At 47.7% G+C, this 14,560-nt stretch overlaps 1 protein-coding gene across 2 annotated transcripts in view; it reads right to left on the minus strand.

Moving 5' to 3' along the window:
• Positions 1 to 1,899: 1,899 nt before the first annotated feature.
• ALOXE3 (arachidonate lipoxygenase 3) overlaps positions 1,900 to 14,560 on the minus strand; it is a 25,153-nt gene continuing 12,492 nt past the window's right edge. For both annotated transcript variants that reach the window (XM_014467968.2, XM_006102592.3), the window contains exons 13-15: positions 12,385 to 12,485; positions 11,625 to 11,795; positions 1,900 to 2,722 (exon numbers count right to left, since the gene is read on the minus strand). In XM_014467968.2, coding sequence (XP_014323454.1) covers positions 2,543 to 2,722; positions 11,625 to 11,795; positions 12,385 to 12,485 — 452 coding nt within the window. In that variant the 3' untranslated portion in view covers positions 1,900 to 2,542. The remainder of the gene's footprint in view (positions 2,723 to 11,624; positions 11,796 to 12,384; positions 12,486 to 14,560) is intronic.

Here is a 14,560-nt window from a genome sequence, read left to right on the forward strand (position 1 = left end):
GACGGGAGCCATGAGGCAAGCAGATCCTAGGATGTCAATGCTGGAGGGACTTTCCAAGTCTTCTTGTCCCTCCCATTTGTCTGACATATTTGGGCCACTGAGGCTGAAGGGCTTGCTCAAGGCCAGCTGGGAAAAGAGGGCTGGTGTGCTTCTCGCTGTACCGGTCACCTTCCAGGCTGACCAAACGCACAGAAGGATCCAGAGTGCACGCTAGAGGAAGCTTCCTATCGGACAGGCCTCGAACTTTACCTGAGCCCCTTCCCCAGAGATGCCCAGAGCCTGGGCAGAATCCTACGTGCAGCTGGCCGTGTCTCCTCAACGAATCTCCCTCCAAACTGGTTTTCTGGAAAATCAGATTCTAGCGATCCGCCCTGCTCCCTCCCTCTCTGGCTCAGGGGCATTTTTAGGACGCGCATGCCTCATTCTAACTTTGGTGCACGCACACCAACGAGTATTCGTCCTCTTGGAGGGACAGGCTGCCTGAGTGTGCGCTGACACCCTCCCAGCACATCCTGGTCCTGCTGTTCGAAGTGAAAGCCCACGTTTAAAGGGTGGGCACATCCAGCCTCTGCCACAGTCTTACTGGCCACAAGGGACGCCTCTGGATATTTCTTAGTCCTATGATTATTCCAAAATGGAAAAATCTGGTGATTTTTACTAAATTATTAGCTTGGAATCTGCAAGGTGAGATATCTCCAGACATACTTCTTCATGCACAATGACATAGGATCATCATCTCCCAGGATCTCAGGTGCAAGATGTGAAAATCTGGCCTTTGCCATGACCAAAGGTGCACATACACTCTTCCCCCTCCCACCTCCCACTCCCTGTGCTGTGTCTCGGCCAGAGACAGAGTTTGATTAGGCACAGAATTTGACTCAAGAAGCAGAGTAGGTAAAGGGGACAGGATTCGAGGTCCGGGGAAGCAGGAAACAGGAAGGTGTTGAGTGGCTACGGAGAAAGATACAAATATCTATGTTGAAGGGAGAACATCAGACTCCCCAGATTGCCATCTGTTTCAGTCAGGATGGGCTAGGTCCGTGGTCGGCAAACTGCGGCTCGCGAGCCACATGCAGCTCTTTGGCCCCTTGAGTGTGGCTCTTCCACAAAGTACCGACTTCTGCGCATGGGCCACGAAGTTTCAATCTCACTGTATGTGCGCGCCCACGCGTGGTATTTTGTGGAAGAGCCACACTCAAGGGGCCAAAGAGCCGTATGTGGCTCGCGAGCCGCAGTTTGCCGACCACTGGGCTAGGTTATGCTGCAACAACAAACAATCCTGAAATCTCAATGGCTTAACCCACCAAAAGTTTATTTCTCTCTCAGCATCATGTCCAACTCAGGTCGGCAGGGGGTTCTGCTCTAGTCCCTCAGAGGAAGAAGCTGGTGGAAATGCCATCTCAACATGTGCTTCTAGAACAGCAGAGGCAAAGAGAAGAGAACTCTGGGGGGCTCGTGCCAGTAATAAATGTTCCAGCCCTTGGGTGACCTGTATCACTTCTGCTCACAGCTCATTGGCCAAAACTCATCCATGACTCCACCCACCCACAGAAGAGCTAGAAGCTGAGTCTTCCAGTGAGTGAGTCCTGAAGAGAAACCAGATCTCAGTGGCAACACTAGTAACGCCCACACCCAGAAGCTGGATCCGCAGGCTTTGCAAAATACCTACATTTTTCCTATCAGCCCCTTGAGTGTGGATATTCCTTCACTTCCTGATGGATGACATGCTCTGGGAGGTGAAGGCAGGAATGTAGGGCCCGGCTAGGTGGTGGGTTGCACTGGGAGGTTTCCTGTCTCCAGAACAGAGGATCCAGGGGCTCAGAGCTGCTCCATCCTTCTCCAATCCCCTGGTACCCCACCCGCCGATATGCACACATATATATCAAGACAAAAATGAAATGGGAGTCAAATATGTTGGTTTTTATTGAACTCACTGGGCTCGAAGACAAACAAAAGGAGGGGGGATGGCCATGGGAAAATGAGAGCTGGGGTGAGACTCATACACATCCAGGCTGCTGAGCGTGGCCCTCGGAGAACTACAGCTAGAGGCCCGGGTGAGCGGGGCTCTAACCCTAACCCTCCCCTTAAATATGCCGGGGTCAGGGGGTCCCGATGGCAGGTCTGAGGCACACAGCCTTCCTTGCCCAGGTTCCAGGTTTTTCCAGAGAAAAAGTTGGATTCGTTGGTCCCAGCTTTAGAGGAAAGTGGAAACCAAGAGGCAAATAGGAGAAAGTTTTGGGATGGCGGAGGCTGGGAAGGAGAGCTTAAGATCCCAGTGGGAGGAGGTAGATTTTGACAGGAGAGGGAAGTAGGAGGCTGCCCAAAGTAGGGCGAGGGGGATGGGGTTCCTTCCTTCGAGGGTCTATTGTGCACTTGACTTTAACCAGCAGCTTCTCACCCTGGATACAGCTCAGGGCCCCTTCACACGGTGCTAGAGCCACCTTGGTGGGAAAGTTTCAGGCTGATGGAGAGCAGGGAGGACGCGGAGAAGCGGGCCCTCCCCCTGCCTGGGCCCTTCTTCCAGGGTGAGAGGAGGAGGGGATTAAATGGAGACGCTGTTCTCAATGAGGGGAGGGTCCAGGTAGGCGTAGGGCAGGGCCAGGCCCTTGTTTCGCTCCCGGATGTCCTGGGAGATCTGGGCCAGGCGGCTCTGGAACGCAGCGATGCTCCGCCGCGGGGCCTCCTCGGTGAAGTGCTCGTCCGGGTAGGTGCCCAAGGGCCTCTGGGAGAGAACCAGGTGCGGGTCAGCCTGATGCTCAGGCAGCACGGAGAATAACGAAGGACCACATTTGCCAGCCAACACAGTCAAGGTTGCTTCCAAGGGCATAAACTAGGCTCAAGCCCCTCAAACCACATCCCGCAACCACCTCTCCCCGCAACCGCAACCGGCACAGACCAGCCGGACACTGACAATCACAGCGCAGGGCGTGCGGGCCGAAGGGGACCTGGGAGCCAGACAACCTACAGCCAGTGCTCCCTCTGCTGGTAACTCCTTGCCTATCACCCTGACTCTTCCTGCATCTGGAAATGGATGGATTGGACTAAAATCTTTAAAGGTCCTTTCCAGTGCCGGGGCCAACGTTCTGTGAACTAAAAGAACACAACCACACTCACAGCACAACCGAAAGCCAGGCACACACGCTCCAGCAAACATGCCTATTTATACACCTATGACCTCACAACCGAACAAAATTCAGACCCTGAAGACAACCAGGCCTGAGGTATCTTCCCAGTCACCCAACTTCATGGAACTTTTGCCAACACAGTCACCATCACCACACACTGTCACACTACACAGCATGGCCAACTGCAATCAAGAAATATTGCCGCCCTGGCCGGCGTGGCTCAGTGGACAGAGCATCAGCCTGCGGACTGAAGGGTCCCAGGGTTTGATTCCTGTCAAGAGCACCTGCCTGGGTTGCAGGCTCGGTCCCCAATAGGGGGCCTACAGGAGGCAGCGATTAATGATTCTCTCTCATCATTGATGTTTCTATCTCTCTCCCTCTTCCTTTCTCTCTGAAATCAATAAAAATATATTTTTCAAAAACAATAAAAATTGATTTTTTTTAAAAAAAGAAATACTGTGATAAACTTCAGTCAGTGTCATCCTGTGGCAGTACAGGGCTGCCCCTCTCTCCATGACCACACCACCCAACCAGTTCACCATCAGAGCTCATGGTCCTCTTCCCAAACAGCACACACTTCTTGTCCAGTACAACCTTCGACAATAGAACCATTGCCAATAATACTGATTTTTAAAAATTCTTGCCGAAACCGGTTTGGCTCATTGGATAGAGCGTAGGCCTGCAGACTGAAGGGTCCCGGGTTCGATTCCGGTCAAGGGCATGTACCTTGGTTGCGGGCACACCCCCAGTAGGAGATGTGCAGGAGGCAGCTGATCGATGTTTCTCTCTCATCGATGTTTCTAACTCTCTATCCCTCTCCCTTCCTCTCTGTAAAAAATCAATAAAATATATTTAAAAAAAAAGATCAAGACAGCATTTTAAAAAAAAAATTCTTTGTCTTGTTTTATCGCACTGGTAAACCTTCCAGAACAGTGCTAAATAGCAGCAGTAACAGTGAGCATTGTTTTATTGTCCCTGACTTTAGTAAGGAGACCTCTATTGTTATACCATAAGGACTATGTTTTGTTTTCTAAAATATACTTTTTATCAAAACTGCATCAGGGAGTTTCATTTTACATGAGTTTTTATTAGTAAATGGCTGCTCACACTTACCAAATGCTTTTTTGGCCTATATTGAGATGATTTTATGGTAAGTTTCTTTATTGATGTAAAAATTATATTGTCAGATTTCATAAGGTTGAGCCCATCTTTCATTCCTAGAATACATTAGACTTCGTCATGGTGTATTATTGTTCTACTGTGTATTACTGGCCTTCATTGGCTAATGATATATATATTTTTTTAAAAAAAAATATATTTTATTGATTTTTTACAGAGAGGAAGGGAGAGGGACAGAGAGTTAGAAACATTGATGAGAGAGAAACATCAATCAGCTGCCTCCAGCACACCCCGCACTGGGGATGTGCCCGCAACCAAGGTACATGCCCCTGACCGGAATCGAACCCGGGACCCTTCAGTCCGCAGGTGGACGCTCTATCCACTGAGCCAAACCGGTCAGGGCTACAATTTTATTTTTTTAATTACAGCTAACATGTTGTAAGCACTTTATATGGGCTATCACAATGGCACAATAATCCTGTAAGACAGGTCCTCTTATCATCATCATTTTACAGATAAAGAAAGTGAGGCTTGGAGGTGGGGAGAAATGGAGGGCGGTATGGGGGATACATGGTGATGGAAGGAGGCTTGGGTGGTGAACACACAATACAGTACAGATGATGTGTGTGCAGTTGAGCACCTGAAACCTGTATAATTTTATTAACCAGTGTCACTGCAATAAACTCAATGAAAAGGAGAAGGAAGGAAGGAAGGAAGGAAGGAAGGAAGGAAGGAAGGAAGGAAGGAAGGAAGGAAGGGAAGAAACTGAGGTTTGGAGATGCCCAATTATATAGCCAAGTTCACATGGGTGGGAGGTGTAGATCTGTGATGTCTACCTGAGACCCACCTGTCTTCTTTTTTATTTTTTTAAGAATAGGTCATTGCCCTGACCGGTTTGGCTCACTGGATAGAGCGTCGGCCTGGGGACTGACGGGTCCCAGGTTCGATTCCGGTCAAGGGCATGTACCTTGGTTGTGGGCACATCCCCAGTAGGGGGTGTGCAGGAGGCAGCTGATCGATGTTTCTCTCTCATCGATGTTTCTAGCTCTCTATCCCTCTCCTTTCCTCTCTGTAAATAATCAATAAAATATATTTTTAAAAAAAAGAATAGGTCATTGATTTTTTTTTTAAGAGAGAGAGAAGAGAGAGGGAGAGAGAGAGAAACATCAGTGTGAGCGCAAAACTGGGGCATGTGCCCTGATGGGAAACTGAACCTGAAACCTTTTTATGCATGGGACAACGCCCAACCAACTGAGCTACACTGGCCAGAGCCCACCTCTCTTAAGAACACTACATTTGAGAAACCAAGATGGCCTCATAGGTAAACACCGGAAATTGCTACCTCCCACAACAAATTCAAAAATACAACTAAAAGACAAAACGGACATCATCCAGAACCACAGGAAGGCTGGCTGAGTGGAAATTCTACAACTAGAAGGAAAGAGAAAAGCACACTGAGACTCAGAGGAGGTGCGGAAGTAAAGTGCAGAGGTACAGAGGCGCACGCGGCAAGGGCTGGCAACTGAGGACGGGGCTGTCTTTCTGAATCGGGAGGGAGTCACAAGCCCCCGACTGCTCTGAACTCCAGTTCCGGGTGAGTCTCTGGGGACCCAGACTCATACATGGAGAAACTGGACTGTCTGGCAGTGGGCAGAACTTGGAACTCGAGGGCGGCTTTCTCTCAGAGGTGCTTGCAGCGATTACAGGGACACTGAGACGCCTTAGGGCAGGGCTGAGGATCAGCCATAGCTGCTTGCTCCGCCCTGTTGATTCCCTGAGACCCCGCCCCACCCAAGCTGTGGCAGAGGCTTTTGCATATGAATGCCCTGGCCCTTTGCAATCTGAAAATTACCTAACAAACTGCAGCTGGGCCAGACAGACCCAGAACTTCCAAGAGAAGGCCCAAGCCCCACAGCAGCTTGCATTGCTTCACAGCTGGGCCTCATTTGGGCACCTCCAAACCCCAAACAAGGAAGGGGAATCTGCAGATCTCTTCGTAGCTCCTGCTGGGTAGCCTCAGGCAGAGGCTAAATTAGCACCTTCTTAGATCCAAGAGCCAGTGTACCCAGTGGTCAGAGTGGGACCATCCAGATTACAACTCCTCAGATCCATAAGGGACACACTCAGGGGGCAGACTCAGTGAGCACCAAAGCCCCACTGAAGCAAGTCTTGCCTCATAGGGTGTCTTCAGCACAGAAGTTCTCCCACCGTATACAGCTGACTCTCACAGCCAATTGGCCTGGAGGTCAATTCCTCCCAGTGATACCTACAACAGTCAAGGCTTAACTACAACAAGACTGTGCACAAAGCCCACAAAGGGGTGCACCAAGAGTGTCCACCTCAGGTAATTGGGGAGGCTGAGCCACTGGGCCCTATAGGACACCTAGCACACAAAGCCACTCTACCAACACAGGAAAGCATAAAAAATGCGGAGACAAAGAAACAGGTCACAAATGACAGAAAAGGAGGAAAGCAAATGACTGGATATAGAGTTCAAAACCACACTTTTAAGGTTTTTCAAGAACTGTCTAGAAGCCGCCGATAAATTTAGTAAGACCCTCGAAAAGACTGGTGAGACTGCTGATAAATGTAGTGAGATCCTCAAGAAATCTAGTGAGACCCTCGAGGTTGTGATAAAGGACCAACTAGAAATTAAGCATACACTGACTGAAATAAAGAATATTGTACAGACTCCTAACAGCAGACCAGAGGATCGCAAGAATCAAGTCAAAGATTTGAAATACGAAGAAGCAAAAAACACCCAACCAGAAAAGCAAAAAGAAAAAATAATCCAAAAATATGAAGATAGTGTAAGGAGCCTCTGGGACAGCTTCAAGCGTACCAACATTCGAATTATAGGGGTGCCAGAAGAAAAGAGAGAGCAAGATATTGAAAACCTATTTGAAGAAATAATGACAGAAAACTTCCCCTACCTGGTGAAAGAAATAGACTTACAAGTCCAGGAAGCACAGAGAACCCCAAACAAAAGGAATCCAAAGAGGACCACACCAAGACACATCTTAATTAAAATGCCAAGAGCAAAAGACAAAGAGAGAATCTTAAAAGCAGTAAGAGAAAGACAGTCAGTTACCTACAAGGGAGTACCCATACGACTGTCAGCTGATTTCTCAACAGAAACTTTGCAGGCCAGAAGGGAGTGGCAAGAAATATTCAAAGTGATGAATGCCAAGAACCTACAACCAAGATTACTTTATCCAGCAAAGCTATCATTCAGAATTGAAGGTCAGATAAAGAGCTTCACAGATAAGGAAAAGCTAAAGGAGTTCATCACCACTAAACCAGTATTATATGAAATGCTGAAAGGTATCCTTTAAGAAGAGGAAGAAGAAGAAAAAGGTAAAGATACAAATTATGAACAACAAATACACATCTATCAACAAGTGAATCTAAAAACCAAGTGAATAAATAATTTGATGAACAGAATAAACTGGTGATTATAATAGAATCAGGGGTATAGAAAGGGAGTGGACTGAATATTCTTGGGGGGGGGGGAAGGGGTGTGGAGGATTCGGGAAGAGACTGGACAAAAATCGTGCACCTATGGATGAGGACAGTGGGGGCGGGGGTGAGGGTGGAGGGTGGGGTGGGAACCGGGTGGAGGGGAGCTATGGGGGGAAAAAAGAGGAACAACTGTAATAATCTGAACAATAAAGATTTAATTAAAAAAAAAAAGAACACTACATTTGCTAGTTGCTTGTATCAGGGTCCCCAGTAAAACGAAACCCAGTAAAGTAATATTGGAAACTTTCAACTTTTTCTATAACTTTAAACTTTTTCTATACCTTCAAGCAGTTTGAATAATTTAGGAATTACTTGTTTTTTGAAGGTTTATTAGAATCTCACTTTGCAAGGACGGGGTTCAGATCTTTTACAACCTTTTCCATTTATGTATAGTTTTCTGGGGTTAAGTTTTGTTTATGTTTTCCTAGAAAATCATTTAGATTTCATCTATATTTCATCTAGATTTCCACATTATTTGCATAAAACTGTAATTAGAACTTTTTTCTAATTTCTTCAGTCTTCTCTGTATTTGTGGCTGTATGCCTTTCCTATTCTTAATGTTGTACATTTATGTTCTTTCTTTTTTGTCTTCATTAGAATTGTTTCTGCTTTCTTGCTTTTATTGGTCCTTTCAGAGAATCAATTTTATGTCTTATTTACTAAATTGACAGCTGATTTCTAAAACTATAGTTTAGCTGTTTAAAAAGCAGAACACAGAAGTATGGGAGACTGGGTGCAAAGCCCTTTCACTAGCTGTGTGACCTCGGACTAATTGCTTAGTGCCTCTAAATCTCCATTTTCTCCCCTGTAAAATGGAACTACTGCCCGGCCAGCGTGGCTCAGTGGTTGAGCGTCGACCTATAAACCAGGAGGTCACGGTTCAATTCCCGGTCAGGGCATATGCCCAGGTTTCAGGCTCGATCCCCAGTGAGGGGTGTGCTAGAGGCAGCCAATCAATGACTTTTCTCTCATCATTGATGTTTCTATCTCTCTAGCCCTCTCCCTACCTCTCTGAAATCAGTAAAAATATGTTTTTAAAAAATAAAATGAAACTACCATTTCCTGAACAGTTATATACTAGGCACTGTATTAAGCATTTTAAATATAGCTACTCATTTATTTTGTATATTAAAATGATGGACATACGGTATCTAATTTAATGACTAAGATATGACAGATCCTCAAGAAGGGTTAGCTGCTATTATTGTGGTGGCTGTTATAATTGTCAGGTTAAACTTCCCATTGTTTCATGGGGAGGGAATCCTTCACCCTCATCTTCTTACCTACTCATCCCTCTCCACTGTGATATTGTAATTTATAAGAAATATGATTTTGCCTGGCTGGAGTGGCTCAGTTGGTTGAGTATCATCTCATGAACCAAAAGGTTACCAGTTAGATGCCTGGCCAAGGTGTCGTGCAAGAGGCAGCTGATTCATGTTTCTCTCTTGCATCGATGTTTCTCTCTCCCACTCCCTCTGTCTCTCTCTCTAAAATCAATAAAATCATTTTTTTAAAAAAAGAAATATATATTTGGCCTTCCTCCCATTCCTGGCACAGAGCTTCTAAAACCCTTATAATTTCATGATAGAGTGCTAAGGTATCTTTTGTTATTCAAAATAAGCCCTTTTCAACCATTCCTCGGTTTATGTTAATGAGGTGAGTTCTGGAAAGCCCCTAAGGATGGGAGACCGTGGGAATCAACCAACTGATTAGAGTCTTGAAACTTTTAGTCCCACCTCTGAACCTCTGGGGAGGGGAGAGGAGCTGGTGGTTAAATTAGTCCCCAATGGCTAATAATTTAATCAATTATTCCTGTGTAACAAAGCCTTCATCAAAACCCCTAAAATGTAGGTTTGGAGAGCCTCCAGGTTGGGGAAGTGTGGAGATGCTGAGAGGGTGGCATACCCAGAGAGCATTAAAGCTCTGCACCCCTCCCACACACCTTCCCTGTGCATTTCTTCCATCTGGTAGCTCCTGAGTGGCAAACTCTTATAAGAAACCAGTAATCTAGTAAACTGTTTTCCTGAGTTCTGTGAGCTGCTCCAGCAAATCAATGAAGCTGAGGAGGGGGTTGTAGAAACCTCTGATAGTTGTTTGGTCAGAAACACAGCTGACAACCTGGACTTTTGCTCGGCAATTGGCACCTGAAGGGGGGCAGGGCAGTCTTGTGGGTCTGAGCCCTTACCAGCGGTCGGCAAAGTCATTAGTCAACAGAGCCAAATATCAACAGTACAACGATTGAAATTTCTTTTGAGAGCCAAATTTTTTAAACTTAAACTATACAGGTAGGTATTAACTTAATTAGGGTACTCCTAAGGCTTAGGAAGAGCCACACTCAATGGGCCAAAGAGCCGCGTGTGGCTCGCGAGCCGCAGTTTGCCGACCATGGCTAACCTAAGGGATCTGACACTGTCTCCAGGTAGTGTCAGAATTGAGCTAAATTACAGGACATATAGCTAGAGTCTGAGAATTGCGTGGTGTGGGAACAATCCCCATGCATTTGGTGGCCAGAAGCATTGAGTGAGAGACTGAGAGTAGTAATAGACTATTCTGTGAGTAGACAAAAAACAAGAGAGAGTTTTTCCTTTATAATGACAGAAACAAACATCTTGGAATCCTTGGGAGATGGGACCAGAAGGGATCAGGATCCAGGCATGAGTTTCTGGCATCCCAAGGCTATAAGATGGTTAAGTTAAAACTTGTTAAGGAGATAAAATAGCTACACCAAATGGAGTCCAGCATGATAAATGAGGGTATTCTTGTAATGTCAGAGAATTTGTGAACAATGCCAGGAGGGCAGAGGCATGACTGATAATGTGTGAATGAAGATTATGGTAATTGGTGATTAAAGGGCTGCTCCCCTACATAAAACCTAGCCCAAGTAACAGCCTCCTCCCTGTCATTCCTGCCTTCAAAATAGCCCTTCCCATCTATCTACACAGCCACAGAAGCACTCTTGCTAAAACACAGATTTAGCCATGTCACCCCAGTCTTAAGTCTCCTCAGTATCTCCCCACTGTATTCTGAATGAATACTGTGCCTACACTGTACCTTTTAGGATCCTCAAGACACGCCAATGAACTCTTGCCTTCGCTTCCCTTCATGTCACTTGGTCTCATCCTTCCCTCTGCCTAGAAATTAACCCTGCCCCTGCTTTGCCTGCCAAATTCCTGCTTGTCGCACAGATTTCAGCTTAGATGTCCCTTCCTCCGAGAAGCTTCCCTGGGTTCACCCAGACTCAGTCAGGTTCCACAGGGCCCTGTCTTCACCTCTACCATTAGACTATAGCAAGCTCATGAGGACAGGGCTCATATCTGCCCATCAGTGTCTGGCACATTGCAGGCACTCAAGAAGTACATGTTCAAATGGAGGAATTATACCTAAATAATTCCTACAACACTGTGGTACCCTTTTTCATTTATCTGTGTATCTCTTCAGCTAGACAGTAGGATTCCTGTAGGCAGGTCTGACTCATCTTTATATGCCTGGTGCCCAACACTGTGTTGACACATGGGAGGTATTCAAAAAATGTCTGTTGAATGTTTGATGAATGGATGAGTGGTTGATAGATGAATGGCTGATGGATGGAAGAACAAATGGTTGGATGGATGGGTGGTCTGGTAAACGGGTGAATTGGATGGACGTTGTATCCCAGCCACTAACAGGTATTTGCTTCAATATATGTCTTTTGGGATCAAGTATAATTTCCTGAAGAAACTAAAGAACCCAGGGCAGTTCAGTAGTGGACATAAATGCCAGCAGTCATTCCCCAAGTCCCCCTGGGACAGCTACCACCACCTCCACTGCCCAGGCCCTGCAAACCTCTATCCACCACCGAAAAACACCCCCCACACAAACCTGGTCCTTGGGCTCTTGGCTGACCAACCAGAAGAGGAGAAGGTTGTTACAGGTGATGTTCACTTCTGGGAGGGTCTCCAGGTAACTCTTCAGGGTGGTCGTCCCCTTGGTCTGCGGTGGGGGCTGCCTCATGGATGATGGAGCATTGGGCATCCAGGCCCCAAAGTCATGCTGTGGAGACCCCGCCCCAGTTGAGTCAACTGGCCAGAGGGAGAGGACCAGCTCCTTTATCATAATTCCTGCTCCTGCCTCCTACCATCCCAGGTCTTGCATTTGGGAAATGAGGGGATTGTGGAAAGGGAGGCGAGGGAGTGGTGTAGGACAGAAAGTTCCAGAAGTGAGGCAGGAGCCTGCCTCAACCCTTATTACTCCCCACCCAATGTTCCAGGACTGGGTGGGGTGAATCACCAAGGAACAAGGAGGACTCAGAGAGGAGGTCACCCTAGAAATGGGCCTGGGGCTAGCATGCCAAACACAGCAACCTGAAACTCCACTTGACTGCATCCTAACCATGACAGAAGTCCATAAGTTCTACTCCCTATGCAACACCAACTCAAGTGAACATTATAGCCTTGGACCCAACTCCACCCGTCATCACCCAACGCCAGCCCTTCACTCCACCCAGTCACCACTCCAATCCCATCCCCAGTGATAAACCCATCCCCCGCAGGCTCTCATCGGGAACTCTGGCCTCGGCTGCATTGCTGAGCCTAACCTTCCCCGGCCAAATCGCCCACTGGCCTGCCCTCTGCAGCCTCACCTGCCCACTGTTGACAGCAGCGTGCTGGGCGGAACAGTTGAAGATGATTGACGTGAGGAACTTCAGCAGCTCCTGTGGGGTGCGCAGCTGGCATGGGAAGCCTGGGTATGGGAGGGAGGGAAGAGAGTGTGGAGGGGACTGGATTCCTAGGGGCAGCTCGGGGCTGGGGCTCAGCACAGGGGGAGAGTAAGAAAGGGAGGGCTGAACATTTGGCCACCACGGTCTTTAGACTAGGGTTAGGGTTAGGCTGAGGTTAGGGATGGTCATCACCAAGGTTTGTGGTCTCTGAAGGGGGTCAGGATAGGAGCTGGGAACTGGGGTCAGACCAGAAAATGCCCAGTCAGCAGAGCTCACAGCGGAGGAGCCAGGTTCAAGCAGACCACCAAGGCACCTCTGTCTGCAGCCTATATTAGCATTTAATGATTTAATTCTACCCAGTTCACTGAGATTTGTCCAAGCAAGCACCCAGTAGCCAGTCATCTGCCACTGGGCTTAGAATGTGCTACCAATAAGCTCACAGAGATGGAAGCGGAAGGAAGCTCTCAGGCCAGGGCTTGGCTCTTTGAAGAGAGGGCAGGCAGGCAAGGCACAGGGGCACATCATTGGGGAAGAGGCCTCCCTGAGCGAGTGGGTGAGCTTTGAATAGAAAGAAGATGACAGAGGAAGCATTTCAGCCCTTGTCCCTCTTCTCTCTGTACGTCACTGGTCTTATCCAAGTCCTTGGTTTAACCACCTCCCCCGGGCTGACAACTCCTAAGTTCACATCTCTGGCTGGCTCCCCCTGGCCCCTGAACTCTAGACTCAAACTTCCCATCTGTACAACCTAATGCTTGACTCCCTACCCTACACACTCCCCAAACCTGTGCTTCCCACAGTCATCCCATGTGGATACTCTTTGTCCTGTACACTGACTCTTTTTATCTCGCCCCACACATATCAGTAACACTTCCAGAAGCCAATTGTCTCACCACCTTGTCTCCACCACTACCCAGTATCCATCCTCTCACTCCTGGATGAATCTACCTGCTTCTACCATGACCCCGACAGCTAGAGTAAGTGATCCTTTAGAATCCTAAATTCAGTTATGTCACTACTGGCCAAAACCCTCTACAGCAGCGGTTCTCAACCTGTGGGTCGTGACCCCTTTGGGGGGTGGAACGACCCTTTCACAGAGGTCGCCTAAGACCATCGGAAAACACATATATAATTACAAATTGTTTTTGTGATTCATCACTATGCTTTAATTATGTTCAATTTGTCACAACGAAATTGGGGGTCACCACAACATGAGGAACTGTATTAAAGGGTCGCGGCATTAGGAAGGTTGAGAACCACTGCTCTACGGGCTTCCCATCTCCCTGACCTCACCATGATCGTACTTGATCTGGCTCTGGCTTGTTCTCAGACTTCAGTTCCTTTCCAACTTTTCTCCCTCTCACTTACTCTACACCAGCCATGCAGGCCTTCCTTATATTCCCAGCATGCTCCCACCTCAGGGCCTTGTCCTCCCACCTCTGCCCGCACACTCTTACGCCGGCTATCCACAGAACCCGCTCTCTCACTTCCTCACATCCCTACTCAAACATCACCTCCTCGGGGAAGCCTTCCCTGACCACCCATCTAAAGTTATCCCCCCACCTCGACACACTAGTGACTTCGGGTGCTGTTTCATTCTTCCTACCATTCGTAACCACCTAACATAATTTTTTGTTATCTGTGTCTCCCCACAAGAATGTTAAGCTCCATGAAGGCTGGGGCTTTTGTCTGTCACGTTCACTGCTAAACCCCAGCACCTAGAACAATAGTTAACGCCTATTAGCAGCCCAGTGATGACTGGTTGAATGAAGTGAATACATGAGAGGCTAAGAAGCCAGAGTGGAAAGGAATGGGGTGCAAGCAGGGTGAAGGGTTATGGGGGTGGGGCTGCAGCAGTGGCCAGGCCGGGTGGTTTCTGGGCGCTATTTCAGAGGATTACCGGGGCGGCGCCCCACAGGCTTGGCGGACAAGCATCAGAAGGCTGGGAGAGGTGGGTCTGGTTGAGAAGCAGCTGCCACAATGCAGGAACAATGTGAGGATTGGGACGAGGGTGGTGACAGTGGGAAATCATGGGGACAATAGGGTTAGCTACCCGACTGGATTTAGGTGAAGAGGAAGGCAGAGGGGAACATGAGTCAAA

The sequence above is a fragment of the Myotis lucifugus genome, unplaced genomic scaffold, assembly GCF_000147115.1.
Source record: "Myotis lucifugus unplaced genomic scaffold, Myoluc2.0 scaffold_420, whole genome shotgun sequence".
NCBI lineage: Eukaryota > Metazoa > Chordata > Mammalia > Chiroptera > Vespertilionidae > Myotis > Myotis lucifugus.